General features: G+C 45.3%; 2 protein-coding genes and 1 long non-coding RNA gene across 5 annotated transcripts; 2 read left to right on the top strand and 1 right to left on the bottom strand.

Moving 5' to 3' along the window:
• Positions 1 to 85: 85 nt before the first annotated feature.
• Positions 86 to 1,236, top strand: LOC146649536 (uncharacterized). Its single transcript, XR_014908206.1, has 2 exons — positions 86 to 260; positions 667 to 1,236. It is a non-coding gene; the product is annotated as an uncharacterized LOC146649536 (long non-coding RNA).
• A 1,698-nt stretch (positions 1,237 to 2,934) lies between these two features.
• Positions 2,935 to 12,715, top strand: irf5 (interferon regulatory factor 5). Of its 2 annotated transcripts, none has more exons than XM_085385943.1 (9): positions 2,935 to 3,434; positions 3,564 to 3,820; positions 4,573 to 4,759; positions 4,838 to 4,863; positions 4,938 to 4,965; positions 5,045 to 5,356; positions 5,704 to 6,093; positions 6,163 to 6,281; positions 10,838 to 12,715. In XM_085385943.1, exons 2-9 carry the CDS (start codon positions 3,647 to 3,649, stop codon positions 11,024 to 11,026), a joined length of 1,425 nt encoding a protein of 474 aa, XP_085242069.1. In that variant the 5' UTR covers positions 2,935 to 3,434; positions 3,564 to 3,646; the 3' UTR covers positions 11,027 to 12,715. The 2 variants fall into 2 exon arrangements, with proteins under 2 accessions (XP_085242069.1, XP_085242068.1); XM_085385942.1 differs by having other exon boundaries at positions 2,936 to 3,434; positions 3,550 to 3,820.
• On the bottom strand, positions 12,626 to 23,085 carry tnpo3 (transportin 3). Of its 2 annotated transcripts, none has more exons than XM_085385940.1 (23): positions 22,825 to 23,085; positions 21,353 to 21,553; positions 20,880 to 20,953; positions 20,644 to 20,800; positions 20,222 to 20,365; positions 19,944 to 20,119; positions 19,720 to 19,858; positions 19,447 to 19,593; positions 19,002 to 19,109; positions 18,825 to 18,916; positions 18,605 to 18,744; positions 18,275 to 18,466; positions 17,998 to 18,098; positions 17,834 to 17,910; positions 17,697 to 17,757; positions 17,466 to 17,606; positions 17,006 to 17,122; positions 16,816 to 16,910; positions 16,572 to 16,728; positions 16,325 to 16,492; positions 16,122 to 16,234; positions 13,102 to 13,185; positions 12,626 to 13,011 (listed from the first exon to the last, which is right to left on the bottom strand). In XM_085385940.1, the coding sequence occupies exons 1-22, from the start codon at positions 22,942 to 22,944 to the stop codon at positions 13,125 to 13,127; spliced, it is 2,781 nt and encodes a 926-aa protein (XP_085242066.1). In that variant the 5' UTR covers positions 22,945 to 23,085; the 3' UTR covers positions 12,626 to 13,011; positions 13,102 to 13,124. The 2 variants fall into 2 exon arrangements, with proteins under 2 accessions (XP_085242066.1, XP_085242067.1); XM_085385941.1 differs by having other exon boundaries at positions 18,007 to 18,098.
• Positions 23,086 to 26,159: the final 3,074 nt, after the last annotated feature.

Below are 26,159 nucleotides of genomic sequence, written 5' to 3'. Positions count from 1 at the left end.
AAAATCAACCCAGCCATCTGTCCGTCCATCCAGCCATCATCAATCCAGGTATCCATTTGTCTGTCCATCCATCCTTTACTGTTAAAAGTCCGCTTGTTCATTGTAACTGTTTATACTACGTTACCCATGATGCACCTCGGTATCTGTACTTCCGGTTGGGAACGTGTTCAGTGCAGTTCTGCACAGATGGGAGGTGTGTCGGAGGATAACGTATTTACTTGCATTCCTGTGTGAGTTAATACTGTGTGCGTGCTTACCATGTGAGTATTGTAAGATGAGAGTGATGCTTGTTTGACTTTATCTGTGTAATTTGCTACGTAAGAGGCTAGTCCCGTTGCTATCGCTAAGATATGTTTTTTGACCTACTACAGGCAGGCTTGTGTTCAGCCCAGATTTCATTCCATATATGACTTACTGTCAAGCATTGTGGTTGTAGGTGGATGTAACTATTTACTATGTTTATTCTCTGAAGCGTTGTAATCTGCAGAGGTCTGGTTTGCCAATGTATATCCGAGCCAGAAATTAATTTATGGTCTTAGGGTGCCATCTAGTGGCCATGAGGTTATGGCAGATTGTATAACATTACGCTGGAAACCCACAGTACTGTAGAAGGGGTACACTGCTATCCATAGTGGTTAATACAAATGTTTGTTTTTCTGTTTACAGATGACCACACACACCCATATACACACTCACACCCCCTTTACCTGCATGTGAATACTGTAATGCCTCCCTACCAACGCTGTACATCCTGTTGATGTCATCTGCCACCTCCTTAGTAAAGTTATTTGAACTACATCACTGTGGAGTACCATTCCTTCTGACCGAGGACGACTCAGTTGAAGCGTGATCGGCAATCAGTGCAAACATACATTACATTTACCTTACCCTAACCTGTCACCTGAGGAGTCAGTCTTGTGTTCATGTTTATCAATCAGGACTATTGATCAGTTTCTTCTTTTTTTGGTTGTAAAAAAAAAAATCATCATCCCCTACTGCAGCTCTCGAGGTGGAAGCTAAAGCTCTTCACCTTCCTCACTTCTCCCTGGCTCTTCTTCACACTAAAAACAGTTATCATGTTTCCAGTGAGAGATCACGTGACCGGTAGTCCTTGTGACATCATCGTGTTGCAGAAAAAAGCATATTAAACACATAAAGAAAAATTTATAAAACGAATCAGTATTGATTACCTGCACTGATAATGTCTGATAATAAAACACATTTTATTTAATATTTTTCATTGGTATCCGTCAAATTTCTGTTGTGCTCTTTATTGTTTTATTCTGATTAATTCTTTCTGAATGGATATTGATTGTTTGTGATAAACAGGTCAACAAAAACTAAACGCTTGTTTTAAGTTTCCGGAAGGAGGAAGGGAGGATCCTGGAGACTACCAAAGAAAACAAAGTCCGTAAAGTTACCTGAAGAGAGGCGTAACTCGCCGGATGCCGCCTGACACACCTTCACAATAAAAGATTCAGCGTTTAGAACTGTCAGGATGTTTGTTTGTTGCGGTGTGGTTCTGTCCAGGGGCCTGTTCTTCGTACCGCGCTAAGTGAGTTAGCTGGATGAGATTGTTGACGATTTCGCGTGATCCTGGATCGTTCGGTTCCCCGAAGCCCATCCGGGACTTGCTATCATAGCAACAGAGCCGTAAGCGTAAACCTGCTGGGGAGCAGGTTTACTTTATGTAAACAGGATTAGATCGCGGCCACGCAGGTATGTCCGCGTCATTCATACGAAAGCAACAGCGATATTCCACCACTGTTTCACCATAAATAAATAACATCAATGTAACTAAAGATAATGCAGCACTTGATCCTTTTATTGATTTCACACAGATACATACAGGTCATTCCCTAAAAAAGGGAAATGTACTATTAACATTCTATTACATGTATGTGATTATTACAGATGTAATTCATATTTCATAGTAATTGTAAATTACTTCGTGTAATCAAGATGAGAGACCACGGCTATAAAAGCGAAGGTGGATGTGGGAAGCCTGTCGCAGCCATGTCCTGTCCGTTTACGCGAGCAACCCATTGCGGAAGGTGCGAGATTGATAAGGAGAGTCCTCAGAATTCAGCGTATATTGCGGGACAGACAGGATCCTTTAGCTCAGCGCGACAGTGTGCTCATAGAGAGATATCGATTTTCCCGTGAGGGTATTATTCACTTAACCAACTTGTTGACGAGGGGGTGCAGGACCACCACCTGTCTTTTTTTTTGCTCTGCCCTTTTCTTGGTTGCTGTTATGAACAAACAAACAGAGTATTCCAGGGTCTCTTTCCAAGAGACGACAAGCAATATAAGTGATAAATATTACCATTCTGTAGAATATTCCTATATTTCACTTTTACTTGTTCCCATGTTCTAGTGGGTCCTGTTGTGGCTCTAATGTGAAAGGGGATATAATATAACATATTATAATATAATATAATGTAATATAATATTGGATAATATGGTGTGATATGATAAATCTACCCTACCGCCTACTGGTGTTGGCCAGAGGGGCCGATGGCGCAATATGGCAGCCTGGCTTCTGTCAGTCTGCCCCAGGGCAGCTGTGGCTACAACCGTAGCTGCCTCCACCAGTGTGTGAATGTGAGAGTGACTGAATAGTGCTATTGTAAAGCGCTTTGGGTGCCTTGAAAAGCGCTATATAAATCCACTCCATTATTATTGTTATTATTGAATTACTTACGAGTTTGATTTGTCAGCAACTTTCTGCCAGCCCTCTCTCCTTGCTTTTGCAGCCTTTGCAGTGTTCCCTTGCGTTTTAATTAAACTCTGAAACTCCTGGAATCCCTCACTCAAGAGTTCTTGCTCTGCTGCCGAAAAATACCGAGCGCGCTCCTTCGACATTTTCGCCGACCAATCAAAGGGTTGCCGATCAATGTTTCTACTATCGATGCGTAGCCCCTGTTGGGCCACCCAGTGATCTCACATTACTTCATCCAGCTATACTAATCGTCAACAACAGGTGTGTTCGGGGAACCGGAATAGCGAGCTCAGAGTTAGCGCGATGATTTGGTCTTGGATGTTTCATTTGATCTTGGATGTAGTAAGCGACGTACGAAGCACAGGGCCCTGGTTCCTCTCAAACAGATGCATGGTTAGGGTTCCTCGGGGATGGCTATTTAAGTAACTGTGCATCAGTTTGACGCTTTCTGTTTTTTTTAAATAACTTCTGCGGAAGCTTTATTTTGTCGAGAGCTGATCTGCCACCGGAAGCAGTTTTCCTTCAAGTTAACTTGACGTCATGTGATCGGACTGAGGACGAGTTTGTCTCGGGACTTTTCTCCGGCCCTTCAGCGCTCCGCCGCCCTCTGTTTGTTTGTTTTTGTTCCTTTCTTTGTTTGTTTGCTGACGTCACGCCGCAGAGGAGGAACACAGCGCGCAGACTCTGAACCAGGACCGGACCCGGCCAGGTGAGTCCATCCGCCCAGCGCGCACACGCAGTCATGTATCTGTGCTCGTGAACCCGCGCGGAGTGAAACAGTTCGATCAAAAACCAATTCCTCGACAATTTTTCACTTATTACAGTTATCAATTCAAAGCTCCGAAGTGTCAGAAGCGGCTCGTGCTCAGGGACCGTTTCCGCGGTCTGAGCGAATCCTCTCTCGCTCCCAGTCCTCCCAGCATGAGCGTCCAGCCCCGGCGTGTCCGCCTGAAGCCCTGGCTGCTGGCGCAGGTGAACAGCGGCAGGTACCCCGGTCTGCAGTGGCTCAGCGCGGACCACCGCCTCTTCCAGATCCCCTGGAAACACGCCACGCGCCACACGCCCGTGTCAGACGAGGAGAACACCATCTTCAAGGTCAGGTTAACCCTTCACACCTGACCTCTAACCTCTGATATAGCATCTTCTGTGATCATGTTTCAAGTTTCAAAAAACTTTTTTTTACAGAAAATAGTAACGCACACTCGTTTTCATATCTTTGTGAGGACCTCGTCTCATTTCATAATGCTTTCCCTAACCCCAACCATCAAAAATGAATGCTGAATCCTAACCCACAGCCTAATCCTAAGTAAGATAATTGTAACCCTGTCACTAATACCACATGGTGACACATTTTGTCCTCATAGGTAATTGTTAGTCCCTACAAGTATAGTAGCATACCATTTTTTCTGTCCTCACAAGATGTCTAAACATGTACACAAATACAAACACATGCAGACGGACAGATGCACACATGTGCACAAACACACACAAAAACAGATACAAGGACACACACACAGACAAACCAAAGTAAAAACTACAAGCGGGTTCTTGAGTGACACATGTGAAGAGGAAGTAGGCGTTTGACTTCCTCCTTCCAGCGGAGTTTCGTTTCACAGTTTTTGAACAACTTCAGTTTGAACACAGGTGATGATGTCACTTCCTCCTCCTCTGCTGACTGCTTCCTCTTTTGTGTGTCAGTCTGAGTGTTTATTGACTTTGAGTAGGGTTGCCTATGATAAACACTGGAAACAAAGGGAAACTGCTGGCACAGCAAAACATCTCTCAGCTTGAGCACAGGTGAGTCCTATCTGTCAGATGTGAGTTATGCCCTGGTCTGTGTGTCCTAGGCATGGGCTCTGGAGACGGGGAAGTACCAGGAGGGAGTAGATGAACCCGACCCTGCCAAGTGGAAGGCAAATCTGCGCTGTGCTCTGAACAAAAGCCGCGAGTTTCAGCTGAAGTATGATGGCACCAAAGAGACGCCGGTCCAGCCGTACAAGATCTACGAAGTGTGCGAGCACCCCGGGAGCACAGGTGAGCTTCACCTGCATGACTGTAACCTTCTGATGTGCAATGATGACAGGAAGTGATGATCCCCGTTTTGTGTTTCAGACGGCGCTGAGGACGATGACGAGGAGGTGAGAACGATCATATGATGTAAACAGTCTGACATGTTCTCACGTGACTGACCGAAACACTTTGATCCTTTCAGATGCCGAACCTGATGGACCTCTCCATCAGTAAGTACACCTTCGACTCAGTGTCACCATGGAAACACTGTGGCTGTTGATGTAATGTGATGATGCCATGTCTCCTTAGACCCCAGGCTGAGTGACTCCGCCCCCTTTGCCTCCTTCCCGGCTCCCTCAGAGATGAACCAGTTCAGCCTACCCCCTAACGGGACATTTGGACCACCGCATATCCCAGTGCCTCTGCTTCCTGACATCACCATGACCTCTGATCTCCAGGGTCAGGCACACTTCCTCCATAATGGACTTCAGGATCTGAACGCTGCCACTGCGCAACCAGAGCCGGACCTAATGGAGGCCAGCGGCATGGTGGGCGTCGAGAACCAGGCAGAGCCTCAGAACCACCAGCCCTGCAAGTACGACCTGCTGAGCAGCGTCCCACGTGAGTCCTGACCTCTAATGCAGTTTCCTGTCACAGATTCAGGGCTAAAACGCTACCACACGTGGCGCTGCTCAGACAGTTTACCATCAAACCAACTCTGATGTCACACTTTAACAATACAGCACCACAAAGCAGAGCTCAGGGTTACCTTCACAGACCCATGAGGTTCACCTGCGCATTCACAGGTGAACATTAGGGCTGTGCTTTATGACCAAAATCTCATACCCTGATGTCATTTCTTGTCCCGATAACGATTTGTTTTGGTGGCTTTACTGTGGTGACTGTTGCTAATTCATGGTCCCCCCTCTACTGGCACAGTAATGGTCCTGTATCTCGTGTTGCTATAGTAACAGATCTGGACCTGAAGTTCCAGTACCGGGGCCGTACAATGGGCTCTCTGACCGTCAGTAACCCTCAGGGCTGCCGGCTGTACTACGGACACCTGGAACCGACCCCAGAGCAGGTGGACCTGTTCGGACCTGTCAACCTCCAGCAGGTGCTGTTCCCGGGAACATCAGAGATGCAGAACGAGAAACAGCGATTTTACACCGAGGCCTTGCTGGACGTGATGGACCGCGGCCTGATCCTGGAGATCTGTGAGCAGGACATTTACGCCGTCCGCCTTTGCCAGTGTAAGGTGTTCTGGTCTGGACCGGGCATGCCAGAACACGGCCCGTCCAACCCCATGGAGAGAGAGAAGAAGATCAAGGTCTTCAGCCTCAATGACTTCCTGCAAGGTGAGTTTGGTGTGCGGGATTGTTGACATGCTGCCTGATATGTTCTAACCGACATGCTTCTGTCCGCAGGGCTGATCTTGTTCCAGAAAGGCGAAGCCCCGAATCCGCCGCCCTTCGAGATCTACTTCTGCTTCGGGGAGGACTGGCCCGACAATAAACCCAAAGAGAAGAAGCTTATTATGGTGCAGGTGAGGGGGCAGAGCTTAAACTGAGTGGCAGTGCTAACGGTTTTATAACAAGTGCAAAAAAAATGAAGAAGCCTTGGGTCCGAACACGTCAGAACCAGAATCTTTATGAGCTCCACCCCTCCACCTCCAGTTAACCTTCACTACATCACTTACCTCCTCCTGAGCAGCCTCAGTACTTCCTATTGGCTGATGTTGCTGTGAAGAACCTGTCTGTCTCCAAACTCCTAACTAAACAACATGACCCGAGTCAGAGCTCAGTCCTGCAGATGCCAGGAAATAGTCAGTGTCAGCTCCCATTGGAAATTCATGAAAAGGCAAGGCAAGTTTATTTGTATAGCACAATTCAACAGCAAGGCGATTCAAAGTGCTTTACAGAGACATTAAAAAACAAAAACAAATAAAAAGCATGATTTAAAATAGAAAAAAAGAAAGGAATAGTAGATAAAACCAGTAGTTAAAATGTAAGTTTTGAAATTTGAGCTTAAAAGTAAAACAGTGGGGATTTGGTGCTTTATTCAAATGCAGCTGAGAACAGGTGAGTCTTCAACCTGGATTTAAATAAACTGAGTGTTTCAGCTGATCTGAGGCTTTCTGGGAGTTTGTTCCAGATATAAGGAGCATAAAAGCTGAATGTAGCTTCTCCATGTCTGGTTCTTACTGGGAACTGATAAAAAACAGGATCCAGATGACCTGAGGGATCTGGAAGGTTCATACTGGGTCAGGAGGTCATTGATGTATTTTGGTCCTAAACCATTCAGAGCTTTATAGGCCAGCATCAGAACTTTAAAGTCTATCCTCTGACGGACAGGCAGCCAGTGTAAAGACCTCAGAGCTGGACTGAAGTGGTCCACTTTTTTGGTCTTAGTGAGGACTCGAGCAGCAGAGTTCTGAATGAGCTGTAGTTGTCTGACTGATTTTTTTAGGTAGACCTGTAAAGATGCTGTTACAGTAATCAAGCCTACTAAAGATGAATGCATGGACTAGTTTTTCCAGGTCCTGTTGAGACATCAGATCTTTTATCCTTGATATATTCTTGAGGTGATAGTAAGTTGACTTTGTTATTGTCTTAATGTGTTTTTCTAAGTTTAGGTCTGCATCCATCACTACACCCAAATTTCTCTTCTGGTTTGTGGTTTTTAGGTGTATAGATTGAAGTTCTCTGGTGACCTGTAATCGTTTTTCTTTGGCACCAAAGACTATTACCTCAGTTTTGTTTTTGTTTAGCTGGAGAATATTGTGGCACAACCAGTCATTAATTTCCTCAATGCATTTACCAAGAGCCTGTACAGGGCCTCGGTCTCCTGGTGACATTGTGATATATACTTGTGTGTCATCTGCATAGCTGTGATAGTTTATTTTGTTGTTGTTTATAATCTTTGCCAGCGGGAGCATGTAAATGTTAAACAGAGGGGGTCCCAAGATGGAACCTTGGGGAACTCCACATGTGATACTTGTCTGCTCAGATGTGAAGTTACCTATTGATACAAAGTATTTCCTGTTTTCTACGTATGTTTTGAACCAGTTTAGTACAGTTCCTGAAAGACCTGTCCAGTTCTCCAGTCGTTTGAGTAATATGTTGTGGTCAACTGTATCAAATGCTGCACTGAGATCCAGTAAAACTAGGACTGACATTTTTCCACTGTCTGTATTCAGACATATGTCATTAAACACTTTGGTCAGAGCGGTTTCAGTGCTGTGGTTCTGTCTAAAACCTGACTGGAAGGCATCATAGCAGTTATTCTGTGTTAAGAAGTAATTGAGCTGTTGAGAAACTGCTTTTTCAATGATCTTACTTAAAAATGGGAGATCTGAGATCGGCCTGTAGTTGTTCATTTGTGTCTTGTCGAGATTGTCCTTTTTCAGTATAGGTTTTATTACAGCAGTTTTTAGTGGTTCTGGAAACACACCTGACATTAAGGAAAAGTTGACGATCTGTAACAGGTCTGACTCTAAAGTCTTTGAGACCTTTTTGAAAAAACTTGTTGGCAGGACATCTAAACAGCAAGAGGAGTTCAGTTGACCTAAGATGTCCTCCAGGTCTTTGCTGTTAATCGGGTGAAACTGTTTGATGGTGTTTAAACATTTTTTTAGTGGATACAGTACATACCCTATCTGCTGTTGATGTACCAATTTATTGTCTAGTCTTTTGGATTTTGTCTGTGAAGAATTTGGCAAAGTCATTGCAGGCCATGGTTGAATGAAGTTCAGCTGCCACTGACACAGGAGGGTTTGTTAGCCTGTCAACTATAGCAAATAGGACCCGAGCATTATGACTGTTTTTGGTGATGATGTCAGAGAAGTAGGACCTCCTTGCACTCCTCAGGTGTAAATTATAATTGTGAAGTTTCTCTTTATAGATGTCATAATGAACCTGGAGGTTTGTTTTTCTCCATCTGCGCTCAGCTTTCCTACACTCTCTTTTTTCATTTTTCACCAGTGTGGAGTTTCTCCATGGAGACTTTTTCCTTCCAGAGATAACCTTCACCTTAATGGGAGCAATAGTGTCCATTACATTTAACATTTTAGCATTGAAGCTATTGACGAGCTCATTGACTGAACCTCTGGGCAGGTCAGGTGTTAATGGGAAAACTTGGTAAAAGATTTCACTACTGTTTTCAGTTATACACCGTTTTGTGATCACTGCTGTTGACATATTTATGTGGGCTGAAATTATACTTTCAAAGAAAACACAGTAATGATCAGACAGGCCCACATCAGACACAGTAACCTTTAAAATGCTCAGGCCCATGGAGATCAGTAGGTCAAGAGTGTGTCCTCTATTATGTGTGGTCTCTGTTGGGTCAGTTTTAGCTCTGTTGATATATGTGATGCTAGCATGAAGCTGTCAGGTCACATGTAACAGGGAACAGGTTTGTGCTAATATTTGTCATCTTTGTTGTTTAAAACATACTTCACAAAGTTTGTACTGCAGTAAAACTCAGACATTTCCATGACAAATTTACTCTGATTACACAAACATGCAGGTGCAGCTCATAAGTAACTGGACATGATTTCCCTGAACTTATTGTATATTAGTACATTACAGCAGAGGTGGTAAAAGTACATTCTGTACTTAAGTTGAAGTGCAGATACTTAAAAATACTGCAGTAAACGTTGAAGAACTGATTCAACGTCTTTACTCAAGTAAAAGTGAAAAAGTACACGCTGTGACGTGTACTCATTAGGTTAGGATTAGGACATCTCTATCAGCTATTATTATGCAAAGGTAAAAGGAGCCTGTGTTATATTAATACAATAATAACATAGTATTAGTAAATGAGAATAAATGAAAAACGCTATTCAAATCTGAAATTTATTTCTCATGAATGCACTCATCTTGAATCTGTGATGTAAACAAAGAATTTAAAAAAGGTAGTTTATGTTGCCTCCATGGTAGAGGCTGAGTTTGCCTTCAGGAAAACGTGTTACAGGTAAAGGGGGCTCAGCGGGGGGCGAGTCCCAGCTCACAGTGCAGGCTGTGATCAGCTGACCTGAACACAGTGTCAGCAGATGTTTCACAGTTGTATCCGTTAGTACAAAGGTGGAATTCAGTGTTGATCTCAGCGCCATCAGCTTAACTTCATATTCATCTCTGCTGCGCTTTATGTAATCTACATTACATCAGCACGCTAACCTGTTTATCTGCACTTCATGCAATGTTTGAATAACACACAGTTTATTTACTTGATTTGTTATGCAGCACGTTTCACAATATGAAAACTCATCACACACAGATGTGATTAAAATGATGACATCACATGTAATCATTAAATCTCCCTGAGCAGGCCTCACCTTTAAATATACCCTTTGTTCTTCCTCTTCTGTCTTCTTCCTCCACCTCTGACTGAAGTTACCTCTTATTCTTTTCTCTCCCTGAGAAGTTCAGCAGCTAGGTTGTTAGCAAGGAAACTCACTAACAATCTTGCATTTGAAATTAGCTGCCACTTAAAAAAGTGTCACTGCCTTCATGCTTCCCCACACTTGCACTGGCCCACAGACACCTGGAAATTCTACTTAAGTAAAGTAACAAAGTATTTGTACTTTGTTACTTTCCACCTTTGTACTTCAGTATATTTCTTGTTACCTCAGCAGCTCTTTCTGTTTCTGTGCACTTTGTTAAAGAGGTAACAGATACATAAATGCAGATGTGAACATAAATGTGAGGTCGGAGGTCAAATATGACATGATAGTCTTGCTTTCTACATGCTGTTGACACATGGCGCACATGTAAGAATCCAATTTTTTCTGCCCAAAGCACAAACCCGATTCTTTAGTAAAATGTTGAATATCTGTTCTGTAGCCTCTCCTGGTCACCTGTCTGTGGGTGTGCGACTAAACACATTTATGAATAATTCCCTCGAAGCGTGTAGTTTTCCCTCCACACCTTTCTCTCTGTGCACTTCCTGTTTTTAACCCAGCGTTAGGAATAAAGTTTCACTGTGTGGGATGCAGACACACAAGCCAAGTCACCTTTCAACCTCCTGACTGCCTCATGTTCATGGAGCTCCAGACACCTGTGGATGTCTCACAGTGTTTTTTGTTGTTTTTGTCCTCAGGTGATTCCTGTGGTGGCCCGGATCCTGACAGAGATGTTCTCCGGAGAGCTGAGCTGGTCCACGGACAGCATCCGGCTGCAGATCTCAAACCCCGATGTGAAGGATCAGACGGTGGCACAGTTCAAAGAGTTGCAGAGGCTCCTGCAGAGCCAAAACATCCAAGGACCCTGGAACCCCACCGGCCCCTGAACCAGGGGCCCTGGACCCGACACAGACACTGCTTACTGCACCCTCCCCCAAACAGTAGGAAACCCTGACTGGAGGGAAGGTGCAGCTGTACAGAAACTGAACATTTGAGACAAACGGGTGGAGGTCTGCAGGTGTATTCCCTGTTCTGTTGTCATGCCGACACCTTTCTGGGAGGTTTCTATGTTCAAATTTCAATAAAGGCCGTTGCAGTATTCTCACACCAGGTGTTTTTGTTTTTAGACCAGGTAATAGGTCTAGCAGGCCTGAGAGGGTCAGACTCTACTTCGGTGTTTACCTGTTCAGGTAAAACCTGAAGCATCAATTTAAATGCACTAAATGAGTGAGCCAGTGTTTTGATGCCTGACTGAACCTGCAGGTGTCTGCTTTTGGGCTGTGAGTAAATAAGAATTTAATAATCAGTAGTTTCAGTCTTGGAAAAATATGCCATACACCTGAACCTTCCTGCTCACCTGACCTGCAGCTCCAGAATCAGTATGACCTGTGTCTGTTTACATCAGAAATAATCAAATGTTTTTTGTATTTTGAATAAAGACGATGGTTTGAATGACCTCTGATCTCTTTACTTTACGCACCTCACCAAATGATGGAAAACATCAAGGAAAGGAGATAAGGACTTAGGAAAAGAGATGCTCGGCAATGCAGAGGATCTGACAGATTAGTGAACGTCACACTTGATTTACTGACGTGTCTGAATTACAAGCTCCTCGCCTCCCCAGTGTTCATGGCTCTGCATTCAAGCTGGGGATAAATGAAGGACTGGGGCTCCTTTCCTCGGGGCTTAGAGACTTCAGCTCCTGACAGTCAGTTTGAGAATTTCCTGCAAGAAGCCACTCAGACACTCCCCTGAGGTCTGAGGACAGGAAGAGCACTTCAGTGAGCTCCAGGATGTGGTCCTGAGCAGGTTCAGGTCTGACTCACGGATTTGTTCCTGCGTGACGGTTTAACCGCGCTTACATCACACCTGTGACGCATTTAAACTGAGCCTTCTGCAGACCAACAGCTCCACATACAGAGAAACTTTTTCCATCTTCTCTGTGCTGTAGCATGAGACCTGGAACGATGCAAACCACCAGCTCACTCACGCCCTCCGATGCCCAATATAGCTGCTGCACTGCCTTCACGAGTCTGTCACCGACCTTGGAGCGTCTCTGATGAAGGAGCAAAAAGATTTGCTCTGTTTGACTTTGAAGAGTTCTGTGATGAAGGTTTCTATTATTTTAGAAAGCCTCCGCACCCTTCTGAGCCAATTCATCAGGTTCCCAACCTCATTCCTTCCAACACCTGCTAACCAGAGCGAGAACCCAAACACCTGGCTACCATGCAGCTGTCTGACCAACTGGCACAGGTAAGTGAGGTGACAGTAATAACAGACACACTGGATGAGCAGTTTGTTTTTTTTAATTTGTTTACAACAAGGCTACATCACCGATGATGTCATGGTGTCAGTCTCTCCGCCTCATTACCCAGAGTTCACTCTGTTTCACTTTGTGGAAGAACAACTAAAATTCAACCAAAGTTAAAAAGGTCAAAGGTGACGCCAAATCCTCCCGCAGCACGCTGCAGCCAAGAGCATCATGGAAAATCTTTTGGCTCCTTTTATGGCACGGACAAAAAAAAACAAAAAAAACAAAAAAAAAAACCCCACCACGACCAAAGTCCAAAAATAAATCTCTAAAAACTGTTGACCAGGCACATCCTCCGATTCACGACCGCAGCTTCCTGACCCCGCCCACCTGCCGGACCCAGCCCCGCCCACTCACCACCTGCTGCAGGTGAGGTCAGGTGAGTTCAGGTGAGCTGGGGTGGACTCATTCTGTCCAATCAGTCTTCAATCTGTCAGTCCTTCAGAGTGAGCCGCCCTGTTCACATTCGAAGTCCTTCATCATCTTCATCCCTTTGGATCCTCGTCTGCAGACGCAGATTATTGCCGTCACCTCTGAATGCTCGTCAACAAAAAGATTTACCTGTGGGGAAAAAAGAAGTCTTAAACATATCAGAGAAGCAAACAAACTCAGGCTGAATACACACCTGAGTGTACTTGAGAACAGGCTCACCTGGCGGTGCGAGAAGGCTGCAGCTATCGGAACAGTCTGGTGAACTCTCTGATGGCCCAGCACACCTGTTTACACTCCTCAGCGCTGCAGAACAACAAATGTGAGGTTATCTACTTGTCACCTATGCAGGTGTTCCACACACTGAATGTTTATCAAAAACATTTAACCAGACCATGAGATCAATTTTACAGGAAATAAACTCCTCAGTTGGAAGAGTTTTTTTTACCAGTGCATATAGTGTTTTTCATACACCTGAAACCTCCCAATCAGGTCAGGACAAGTCCAGACTCGCTCAATCCGGACTCCAGTTTGTCTGCGTTCCACCATCAGACGAGTGAGTCTCGACAAAACCTGCTACACACCTCACGCACTCTTACCTGAATGCCTCACAGTCAGTAATGCCTGTCCCTGAACGCCTCACAGTCAGTAACGCCTGTTTCTGAATGCCACAGACAGCAACGCCTGTCCCTGAACGCCTCACAGACAGCAACGTCTGTTTCTTAATGCCACAGACAGCAACGCCTGTCCCTGAACGCCTCACAGTCAGCAACGCCTGTCTGTGAATGCGTTACTATTTTTTAACAAACAGACGTTGAAGCTGTGTTCAGTTTAACCCAACCCAAAAACAGCCTGTTCGTGTTGGTGGAAAAATGCACCATGTCGACCAACCAAAAAAAATGATATGGCAACTAGAGATGGCACGATACCACTTTTTTATGTCCGATACCGATATCATAAATTTGGATATCTGCCGATACCGATATGAATCCGATATAGTGTTTTTTAATCAACAAAACTGTTTTTTTTTTAAATATCTTGCTGCATTTTGTATAAGTTCATACTCAAGTTTAAAACAACAACTACACTAAAGCTATTCTGTTATACCTGTATGCAAAAAAAAATATTTCATAGTTCAGCAATACTGATCAATCTAATAAACTCAAACCTACACCATCCTCCCTATTCTGGTATTTTAAAGAGTACTTAGCATAAATATTAAGCAACCTAACTAATAGGGTTCCAACTCCCAGCAACAACAAAAATAAATAAATAAAAAATAGGGAACCACCCCTCACGCTCCACCTCATGATGCTTAATCAACGTAATCAACCTTAATTTGATGCAGTGTGAAAAAAAATGCACAGAAATCAATTATTTTTCAAGAAATATTAAATAGATTCAACATCTTTCTTCAACAAAATTGCAGACTGCACAGATGGTACCTTCCCAAAGGAAAAAGTACTATAGCTTACTAGGGTATATATATTAGACTTAATAGTTACTATATACAGTAATGGACTTCTATTCATTTTGCATCAAATTAAAACTTTGGGTGTCAGATAATTATTTATTAAAAGCTCGACATTTGAAATGAGAATAAGAAAGAAAAGTATGTCTTTGTGCCCCCTTTTCCCTGTTAATGCCCTATCGGCCCCCCTGGCTAAACTTTGCTAGATCCGCCCCTGCACAGTTACCAGCGTCACCTACGTAGAAAAAGATCCTCGAGTAGAAAGTAATATTAAATAAATTCTAACAACAGCTGATCAAGCTTAAACGTGCTGCTGTTGTTCAGCCGCTGGTTTCCTCTTTCTGGTGCAAAGTGGGCCAAAAGCAAACTAGAGACACGGACTCGCGACAGAAAAGCCGATCAGCTGATCATTAAGCAGTTTCATGATTGAAGTAGCAGCAAGAAGAGGCAGTCGCTCCATATATCGCTTGGTAAGCTTAACGCAGGAATGCTTTACAAACATTCAGAGATGGACTTACACACTTGCTTTACTTCTCTCGGGGATAACTTTGTCGGAGATGAAATGCCGGGTTGCTAGCGAAGCTCCACATGCTATCCAGACCACCGACAGGTCCCGCATGCCACAGCCGCTCTATCATGTGATGCATACTGCTCCGACGTGCTAACGTTCTGAGGTGAGTTACGGCGTGTTGCAAGTTTTGTGAGGTGCTTTCGTGATATTTAATGGATCGGATTACATTTTTTATTTTTCTCCGATATCCGATCCAGTAATTTAGGTCAGTATCGGACCGATACCGATACGTAATATCGGATCGGTCCATCTCTAATGGCAACATGACATTTGGTTGTTTCGGGAGAGGGGGAAGTTTTAGGAGTGACGGAGAGAGAGAGAGAGAGAGAGAGAGAGAGAGAGAGAGCGAGCAGAAAAAGAGAGAGAGCGAGTTTAGAGATGTGAGAGATTTGTGACGTTTAGCGTGTTTGGAGTGTGTAGTTAATGTGTAGTGTAGAGGATAGTTTGGTGTTGTGTGTCAGTAAAATGACACGACTGCTGAATAAAAACAATGATACACCTGCTGCTGTCAGACTTGCAGGTATCAGGCTGTGATGTTCTCCTTTATAGTGGACAGAAATTATTTTTTTGGAGTGGCACAAATAATTTGTGTGGCATCTCATTGAATGCAGAACAGCTGATTGTTCTGTAAATAGTTTGAAATGGTTATAACAAAGGGTAAAAGGTAAATGACTGCAAATAACTTTGTTGTTTGCAAAACTTGTGCAGAGGATTTTAAAATTGACAATTTATATTTACATTTAAAGTTATGAAATATTATCATTAAACATGTTTGTTGTTGTTACATTAAAAAATATAACTTTTTCTACTCTGATTTTATGTTTATGTTTTTTGTCTGATTTTAGATCAACTGCGTTAACACAGTATGTCAAAAATGAAAACATGACTGTAAATTCAGACACGCGAGGTTGTGCTGAAAAGGATGAGACCAAACAAGGCAAAGTAAATAGTTTTTAAAGGTAAAATGTGGAGGGAAAATCAAGTAGTTAAAAATGGCCAATTATAACCTGGACCTCAGAGGGTTAAAGGTTTTTTTTTTTTTTTTTTTTTTAAAGTAACGCAATAGTTACTTTTCAAGTAATTAATTACTTTTAGAATATTGTAACTCAGTTACTAACTCAGTTACTTTTTTGAAGAAGTAACTAGTAACTATAATTAATTACTTTTTCAAAGTAACTTGCCCAACACTGGTTATCTCACCTGGTGACCTGTTTATGGAAGTCAGTCAGCTGTTTATGGGTGACTGTCACGGCGCCGCCTGACGTCTCCTTCGGTAAACCTTTCAGGGCGCTCTCTAACCAGCGGCAGAACGTCTGCAACACAAGGACACCATCATCAGCACCTAGAGTCACCCGACACCCCCAGCATGCACACAGGTTTGAGATGCCCTACCACCTACTCACCGGCCGGTCGAACACCATGATCTCCCACAGCACCTCGGCGACGTCAGGTAGCGTGTACGGCGGCAGACAGAAGCAGCATGAGTGCATCAGCTGAGTGACGAGCTGCTGGCCGTGCTGCTCCATAGCCTGACCAATCAGACGCTTTCTCACCTCGAAGTCCTCCTCGTGCTGCAGACCCACAGGTGTTAAGGTGAAGCAGACTCCTGTGACATTACTGGCGTTTACAGCACGTTTCCATTAGACTTACATCGTTGGCGACTCCTGTGTGGATGAGGTCTCGGACAAACTTCATCACGCTGCAGTTGGCGTCTCGGTGGTCCAATGAGGTGGCGGCGATGGCGCACTGTATGATGTGAATGATGATGCTGCTGCTGAGCAGTGTGACAGGACTTCGCTGGACGAACCTGAGCAGAAGAGGATAACGGGTGAAAACGGGCAGAGCTACGGAGCGTGGCACCATCGGGCTCAAATGGGCGGAGCTTCAGACTCACCTGGTGGCCAGCCTGAAAAGGTCATCCACAGTGTCAGGGTGATTCCTTAGACCGTTCGGCTGCTCCAACAGCTGGAAGGTCGGCATGCAGAGAGCCTGAGGAGGAGGAAGCCACACCACCATCATCATCACTGACCAGCTCAATGAGCACATAACAGAAAGGTGGAGCCTCAGTGCCCAGGTGTGCTCACCTGTAGCATGTCGAGTAATCCCTGTCTGCAGCCCTCCTCCATACCGTACTCATCCACCAGGATGCTGCCCAGGTACAGGAAGCAGGAGTGTGGATACACCTGATACACGCCCACCATCTGACAACAACACACATGTGATCGTTTCATTGGAAACAAAACAACACTGCATCACCGGGGATCACAGATTCTCTCTAAACCAATCAGAATTGCTGACACTTTAGTCACAGCGCCCCCTGGAGTCTGGCAAACTGCTTTGAATCTGTTCACAGATGATTATTTTGTGTGACAAGTTTCAACAACAAACTTCATTTGATTGATTACTGATTGACTACATCATGGTGCACATACTCAAACCCGACTGGAAAAGCTCTGATCAGCTGTTCTGGAAGCTCAGAGTTTATTTTTAAACTCAGAGCTTGTTGAACCTGCTTCCTGCTCGCTGTCCGATATGAGGTCTCACCTGTGTGACAAGCGGCTGCAGCAGGGAGGCGGAGCCTTTCCCGACACAGCGCACAGCGAACCTGAGGCAGCGACAGCAGCGCTCCACGATGCGGTTATCAGCCTGATGAGTGTTCAGAGTCTCCGACAATACGGGCCAGATCTGCAAGTCACATGACCAGAGGTACCTCTATCACATCTATTCAAATCACTCTATTCAAATCAGACTTCCAGGTGAGCGCAGGTGTGTTACCTCCTGGATGACTTTCTGACACGGGTGAGTCTGTCCATTCTCGACGATCGGGTTTGTGTGTCTGCAGAGAAATGATGTGTCCACCGTCAGCTGTTTCATTAAAGTTATACTGGAAGTGAACAAACAGGAGAACTCACCTGAAAATCACAGCCAACCTGTCGAGCCACACCGTCGGATCAGCTGATTTACCGTTTGTGGACTGCTCAGTCAGAAGCTAAAACACAAACAAGTAAACACATAAGTGAACAAACAAACAAACAAACAAACAAACAAACAATCAAACAAACAAACACACACACACCCCTCTGACCTTCTTCAGAGCAATAACCTGAACAGCACACAGGTCGCTCAGACACTCTGCGATCTTCTCCAGGGGAAGTCGAGCCAGGACCAGAGCCGTACCTGTACAGGTAATAGTACACTGATGTGATTACACATGAGCCTGCTGCATCTACACCACTCATGAGGATAAACCTGTGTCAGAGATTTAAACCTTGTACCTTCTAAATGTGACCATAGGTATCTGATAAATTCAAGGCAGGTACAGTACAAATATGTGATGATGTCAGTGCAGGTACCTTTGAGCAGGCCGACGGCAGCCTCTGTGGAAAGGGCGAAGGAGTCTAGTGAGCGAGCGATGTCCAGCAGCCCGTGGAAGTGCTGAGCCATGTGATCTCTGCACACGGAGCAGATGTTGTGGATTGCCTTTGCTGCCGCAGATGCCAGCGGTTTCTCTCGCAGACCTTTCATCAGGTAGTTCAACACAGAGTCTGACAGGAAGTACAAAATATTATTCAGTATTCCCAGACGCACCTGTGAAGCTACGACATCCTGAAAGGCAAGGAAGTTAAAACATGGCTGACTGCATCATCAGGACACTGCCACTGTTCAGGATCATTCCTCCGTACCAAGAAATCTGGGATTCCTGTCCACGACCTCGCTCATCTCGCCAACCAACTCGATACTCGTGTATCTCACCGCCATGTGAACGCTCTCCGGAAGTAACACAATCTGCTGCAGCACCTCCGTGAGCGTCGGGTTGTTCTCCCTGAAATCAGACATGGAGAACATGTTTACTTGATGAACGCGTCTGTGAGAACTTCCCGTGGCAGTGACACAGATACTCACGGGTCGACGCTCTTTGCGATGGAAGCCATGATGAAGAGGACGGCCTCTGTGACCTCCCAGGGAGGATTCCCATCTTTCAGCGTGGAGTACAGCTGAGGACAGGAAGTGATGTTAATGAAAGAATAAAGGTGAAACAGATCCCACCTGTCAGCCTGAAACCACCTGAGGATTAGTTACCTGAGCGAAGCACTCCACAGAGCCAACCAGGAAGATGACATCTTTAACAAGGTCAGACACCCTCATCCGGAACTCGCCAAAGTCGTCTGTGTCCTCCGGGATTCCCTCCTGTGGACGGAGAAAAATTCAGACTAAGATTTCATGACCTGAACACCTGAAGCCAACACCTGTGGGTGGAGCCAGAGCTGGAAGTCTGACAGACGCTGACATTTTTAGTTTGTTTGTGTTCCTGACTTCACATTCAAAGTGATTCACTGATTACTGATCACTCACGGTGAACACACCTGTGTGCATTATTGTGGACCACCATGGAGACAACAAGGACAGGTAATACAGTCAGGGTTCAACTTACAGCAGTGTGTTCAAACTCAGCATCATAAAAACTTTACACAGAAGGATCTGGAGCCAGACTGCAGCATGAAAAGGTTCAGGTTCTGGTTCTTACATGATCCGGATCGAGCTGGCAGTGCCGGGCCAAACAGTGGAGAAGCCTCTGGATGTACGGTCTGAAGATGGCGTGCAAAGTCGGGTCGTTGATTTTGTACAGGTGTTCCCCAAGACGGTACCAGAAGTTAAAGGAGATCTCCACCACCTGGACCACAGAGAACAGAATCACACACAGAACCATAACGCAGACCAGACAGGCCGACATCCGAATTAGAACACACAGGAGCTTCATATGCCATGTCATATGCAATGCCATGGGGTGTGTTCGTACCTCGTACTGGGGGTGTCCTGCACAGATCAGCAGCAGCTCCAGGGTCCTCAGGTCTCCCATGCCCTGTCCTGGACTCCTGACCGTGGTCTCCAGGAAGGTCTCGCAGAGCTCTGTGAAGATCCTGCAGTAGTTCAGCACTCTGAGGATGAGAATTGAACACGCGTGTTACTGACAATATGTAAACAACACATGAATGCCACAATCAGAACTAGATTTGTCCTCACTTGTCCAGATCTTCTCGGGCTACTGCCATGTGATAGGCCGTCTCTAGTGTCAGGACGCCCTGGAAGAGCTGCAGCGCCAATGCGACGTTGGTCTCCACGTTTTCTATGGCGTAGAGCGCAGAGCACACACAGTCGGAGGACGCCTCGTGGAGGTTGGTAGAGGTTTCGTCCCTCTGCTGTGGAGACAGTTTGGGGTAACATAGAAATATTCACACAATTCAAGATCGAGGCTCACGTGATCATCAGATCATTGACATTGACGGCACTCTCACACTTACCAGGACCTGGAAAAGCACCATGAGCAGCTGGTTGCTCGCCATGAAGTTGCTGTCGAGGACGCCCAGGTTGAACCAGCTGCCCAGACAGCGAAACACCTTAATAAGCATCTTCTCATCATTCCCCGTTTTCTCCACGCAGGTTGTCTGAGGACAAATAAAGTCAGAGTCCTGTTTAAATAAAGATTAGTGACATCATCAGTGACATCTCCGTTTTTAGAGTGATAACAGTTTCCGCCACATTATCATTATGGTTTTATTACTAGCCACACCCCTACCTTAATGACAACATGCAGCTAATGTGGCAATCATGTGACAGTTAAACAGCCACTGGCCTGGTGAACAGATACGATCAACATTCAGTGGTGTTCAGACAGAAATATTACTGAGCTGTCTGACAGGTGAGAGTCAGACAGGTGTCTCACCAGCAAGGTAACCACGGTGCTTGAGTAGTACGCCAGGTCCTCGATGATCTCCGTCCTCCGATTCGCTCCGATCCTAAGCGAGCGGCTGTGAACTTCCTCTGGGAGCACGGTGAGGATCTCTATGAGGAAGAGCATCGAGCTGATGTCATTGTTGTACCTGAGAAGACAGAAGAACAGGTTAGTCACTGTCCAGCTTCAGAGAAAACATTGTGTTAGCCGATTTTGTGAATTCTTACTTTTCTATCAGTGTATGAACACATCCTTTCCAGGACGCCATCTGCAGGGCAAGGTCAGCGATCGCCAAAGCCAGCTGAGGGAAAGGGTGATGGTCTGAGTTACTCAAGTAAGAACTATCACAAACAAACTTCCTGTTTTTAAACCCTGATGATGTCACTGCAAGTTCAGCTTACTTTTTACAGTTAAACCCCTGCCCTCCTACAAGGTGTGATAACAACCACACAGATGTATTAAAGCAGGTGTTAACCAGCTCAAGCCAACATTAAACATCACAGGTAAGAAATATTTGATGATTCTGATTGGCTGATTCTGTTACAGGACACATTCCTCTTAACTGAAGCGATAATCAGCTGTTTCCAGGGAAACCCCACTGAGACAACTTTACAGCCGAGTACAAAAGGTGAGGATCAGTCAAGAGTCAATGAAGTCCTATTGACTCCGATGCTTATACCGCCGGAACAGGTGCAGTTACCTGGGTTACAATGATGGGTGACAGGTCCTTGAGGTTTTGGATGTGCGTCAGCAGCGAGTCTCGCAGTGCATTGTGGGTCTCTGGCGGGAGCTCGTAGAAGCTCGTCTGGATCTTCATCTTCATTGTCTGTGCGGCGAAGTAACACGACTCCACGTCCTGTTTGAGCTGCAGCAGCTGGTCTGACACCTCCCAAGCATACATCTGAGGAAGAAGTGATGTCATAGCGAAGGATGGGAGAAGAAAACAATCGACACAGCATAACATTATGATATTTTGTCTATACAGGGACACCAAACAAAAATAAATAAACTAATTAAAATATGAACAAGAGGACTTCTGACTAAATTGAAGGAGGCAACTTTATCAGGTAACTGCTGTATTATCTCAAACAGATTGCACATAATTGCCAACTTGACTCTATTCAGTTGCAGAGTGACTCGTATTACGGCAACATTTATGCAGGTCTTAGTGAAATGTTGGTGAGCTTGGTAAGAAAATAAATGAAGAGATGATGTTACATTGTTGTATAAAACAGGTACTAACAAAGTTTAACTTTGACAACATAATCTACAGTTTAAAGGTGGTGATTGCGAATATTACTCTAATACTCGCACACTGTAAAATGTTAAAAAAAATCTTCAGTGAATTATTTTCATAAGATTGAATCGTGGGCTGTCTGCTGATTCTGCTCCTTATCATTAATGCCCATCAGCCACTCGGGAGAACATCTGACCAGAACCAGAAGCCTCACGTTTCCAGCTAGTTGACATTACAATGAACCGTTTGATCTGTTGTCCCCAAAAGACCAACCACCTGACTGAACCTGGTTCTCTTCAGGTGTTCTCCTCAGGTCCACCTGAGACGCTCGAATTAGTTCTCACGTGACTGAAGGCTGTGAGCTGGGGCTCCACAAACACTCCACTGAGCATGCTCACTGATCAGCTGACTGCTACAGGGGGAAACTTTCACCTGCATAACTTCAGCCCTCACGCACAGTGGCTGACCTTTTACCCCAGGTCACCTGACTGTGACCATGCTAACATGCTACCAGCTGAATAAAAACAAACAAGCCGGAACCGCAAACAGGAAGTCCAAACACAGGCAGGGGAGCGCTTCATTTACTCACCTGCAGCAAGGTGACTCACTCACTCATTCACACACACACTCTCTCACACAAAGACACACACACAAACAGAAAGAAACAAACAGACACACACACACGTGCGCAGGCAGGCAAAGTAACATACAGACAGCTAGCAGTTAGCATAGCAGCTAGCTCGGCATGTTTTCCTCCATTCATTTTCTTTAGCTTAGCTGTTATGCTAACGGAAGCGGTGGCTCCTCTGAGACTGCGCACTACACTTCACCTGTGCGTTTTCACACAGGTAAAACCCTGAGATCCGCTTCACACAGATCCCCAAAAACACGAAGCGACCTCCGCCCGCCCGGGCCTCTCCCCCCCGCCCTCTCACCGATCTCTGCAGCTCTCCCAGCCACAGCGAGGCGCGCTCCTTCCCGGCCGGGTCCGGGTCGTGGTACAGGGCCTGGACCGCCTGGTACACCAGCGCCAGGCTCGGTTTGCCGCCCTCCATAGCTCGGGTCAGACACAGGGACGCGGTGAGGCAGACAGCTCGGGGTCCGGGTGCTCGGATCCGGGTTCAGGGTCCTAAACGCTCCGAGAGCCGACCGCCATCTCACAGGCTTTCCGCTGCAACGGCAATCCCGGTCCCACCGGAAACACGGGCACCAAAAGAAGTTCCGCTTTGTCCTCCCGGAAGAAGACTTCTGTGAGAGGGCAATTAAAAAATAAAATGATGAAATAAAATGCAGCATATTAAAATAAAACAAAACTAGGGACACAATAATAATACGATACAATAAATTACAATGGAGTACAATAAAAATTAATTTGAATTTAATGACAACTTATCATAACCATCCATCTTCTGCTTCACACCTGGGTTTGGGTGGTGAGGGCAGTAGCCTGAGCGAAAAAACCCAGACCTCCTTGACCCCAGTCACCTTCACCAGCTCATCCAGGGGGAATACCGAGATGATCCCATTTCAGCTGAGAGATTTTATCTCTGAAGTGAGAGCATCCCTAACAGTGGCGGTCCTAGCCTGGGCGAACAGTCCCTCTGGCGCCCCCCCCCCCCCCCCCCCACACACACACACACACACAACATATTAAGGATTGTACATTAACATAAAACTGTTGTACACACACACACACACATATGAAGAGAGAGAGAGAGAGTATGCATAGTATGCAAACGGCTACCAATCAGCAATCATAATTCGTCATACAATGAGAACAGGACGAATCAACAACTGACAATGACTAATTAATATTATAATCTGTAACATAATGTATTGTTTGGAGTTTAGTCTGTTACTGTTGCTATTTTTACCATTTCTTCTTGGAGCAGCTGTAACGCACATAATTTCCTTAGGGAGTAATAAAGTATACTGATTCTGATTGTTTCAGGATGACCTGCCATTATTGAACTTTTCTTGTCCATCTTCCATTGGTTTTAATTTTGCACTCCAGTATGAACACATATCCCCCAGCTCGAGGATCACCACAACATGATCTAACACACCTACACCTTAGTTCACAGATTCACTTTGTCTAGGGTTTATTTCTGAGATTTTACACAACCCAGGATTCAAATCATGAATACATAATGGGCTTGGATTTACATCATTATGAATGAAATGTGCTCTATTTGGAAGCAGCCGGCCCCCCTCCCCTTTTGATGGCTTATGTGTGTGAGACTTTAAATCAGGGGTGTCAAACTCAAATACACAGTGGGCCAAAATTCAAAACTGGAACAAAGTCGCGGGCTAACATTAATATTTATTGAAAAAAAAAATCTTCCTCCAGATATAAGAATGAATCTTTTCTTATGGACTCAAATAAGTTTTGCTGGAAAACTGAATATGGAACAAGCAAAGCTTAATACTAAACAATATATATATTAGCTGTATAATACCAGTAGGCCAGCTCTAATAGTAATTTGGTATGGCTTCGCGGGCCAAATGTAATTAGGCTGCGGGTCAAATTTGGCCCGCGGGCCAGAGTTTGACACCTATGCTTTAAATTATCAAACTGTAAATTTTAAATTGTTATCAATTCCACCATCAGGCCGGGGTCTTTCTGTGTGGAGTTTGCATGTTCTCCCCGTGTTTGTGTGGGTTCCCTCCGGGTACTCCGGCTTACTCTCACCGTCCAAAGACATGCAGCTTGGGGATAGGTTAATTGGATAATCCAAATTGCCACTAGGTGTGAATGTGCGAGTGAATGAGAGTGCGAATGATTGTCTGTCCCTGTGTGTTGGCCCTGCGACAGACTGGCGACCTGTCCAGGGTGTACCCTGCCTCTCGCCCTATGACAGCTGGGATAGGCTCCAGCGCCCCCCCGCGACCCTGAAAAGGATAAGCGGAAGCGAATGGATGGATGTTATTGATCCCTTTACCCCTGGTCCTAAAGTGTGTATTTATTTTCTTACTCTTCTTATATATAGTGTTTGTTTACTTGCACTGCTGTAACTGGAGCCTCGTCTCTCTATATACTGGACTGTATGTAGCGGAGATGACAATAAAGTTTACTTTGACTTCAGCAGCGAGCAGGCACACCGAAGGCTCTCGCGCTCACTTTTTGTGTATAGAATTTAGAAAAAACATCGGTGCAAATTATAAGTCTGTATCATAATGTCTGGTGTTTTCATGTTTGCTGGTTTGTTTTAATTTTGTTTTATTTTGCGAGTTGGTTATTAGATGCTGCTCCAGCCAGCCAGTGAATCCCCCGCCGCCCCGCCCTCTCCTCTCTGCGCCGCAAGCAGCAGGCGCACCTGGCAAACGGAGGGCGCCCTTACTCCCAGCAAATGGGCGAGGGAAAACCGATCGGTGCCTATGCCATTCCCAATATGCGCTGGCTGACGTCGGGGCAGCATGAGTACTACGATGCCCGTGATGCCGCCCCCCACCACGATGCCGCCCCGGGCAACCGCCCGTGTCGCCTGTATCTAAAACCGCACCGGCTCCTTTTAATGTGGAGGAGTAGCAGCTCTACTCTGAGCCCCTCTCAAAAGACTAAACTCCTCACCCTGTCTGTGACAGAGAGGCCAGCCACACTTCAGAAGAATCCGAATAGGGTTTATTGCCAAATGTTGAGCAGATTGAGCAGCCCTACCACCGGGCCCCCCAAGCCAACAGAGCTCCATGGATACTTGGGACCAGGGGCGGAGCGTGGGGGTGGCTTACGGGGCTTAAGCCCGGGTTGTTTTGTCAGAAGCCCGGGGTATTTTGGAGTGTAATTTTTTCATAGTTAGATGCCTGGCTGACAACTGTATAAAACAAAAAGTACACACAATATTCGAAGCACATAGTGCACACTGTGGGAATTTACGACTGTGCGTGAATCCCCCCCTGATATTGGTATGATCCAAGCTCAGGCACTAAGCGACTGAGCGAGGGGGCGGGGGGAGCTGCTGCCCGTGAGTGCGCTGTTGGAGAGACGGAGCCAGCCATACTAAGGAGAGCTTAAGTTTGACCAGGTACCAAAGCAAATCATTCGTACCGTACAAATAATGTAAATATGACGGTGCATCACGAAAGATTGATATCAAACTGATCACTTGACCAATATTACGTTACTTGCTCTTCAAGTGAATCAACAAATGGCGAAATGAAAAGCCGAACAAATGCTATTTTTTAGAGAGTCTTAGCTTACGTGTGTTTATTTCATATTTTCAGTTCTTACCCTCCCCGACTAAATCGGTTTCAGTTATGTACTGAAACATAA

Source organism: Rhamphochromis longiceps, linkage group LG17, assembly GCF_057381845.1.
Source record: "Rhamphochromis longiceps isolate RC_006_pf linkage group LG17, R_longiceps_female_GT1.1, whole genome shotgun sequence".
In the NCBI taxonomy this organism is placed as follows: Eukaryota; Metazoa; Chordata; class Actinopteri; order Cichliformes; family Cichlidae; genus Rhamphochromis; species Rhamphochromis longiceps.
The sequence above is the reverse complement of the archived record's forward strand: the minus strand, read 5'-3'. Positions and strand labels throughout refer to the sequence as shown.

Excerpts from the sequence above, each read along its gene's own strand:
- irf5 (XM_085385943.1), top strand. The coding sequence starts at position 3,647 with ATGAGCGTCCAGCCCCGGCGTGTCCGCCTGAAGCCCTGGCTGCTGGCG. Across the intron at positions 4,864-4,937 it reads CTGAGGACGATGACGAGGAG|ATGCCGAACCTGATGGACCT; the intron begins GTGAGAACGATC and ends TGATCCTTTCAG. Across the intron at positions 5,357-5,703 it reads CCTGCTGAGCAGCGTCCCAC|TAACAGATCTGGACCTGAAG; the intron begins GTGAGTCCTGAC and ends GTGTTGCTATAG.
- tnpo3 (XM_085385940.1), bottom strand. The coding sequence starts at position 22,944 with ATGGAGGGCGGCAAACCGAGCCTGGCGCTGGTGTACCAGGCGGTCCAG. Across the intron at positions 21,554-22,824 it reads TGGGAGAGCTGCAGAGATCG|ATGTATGCTTGGGAGGTGTC; the intron begins GTGAGAGGGCGG and ends CTTCTTCCTCAG. Across the intron at positions 18,099-18,274 it reads TGCCGTCGGCCTGCTCAAAG|GTACGGCTCTGGTCCTGGCT; the intron begins GTACCTGCACTG and ends TTACCTGTACAG.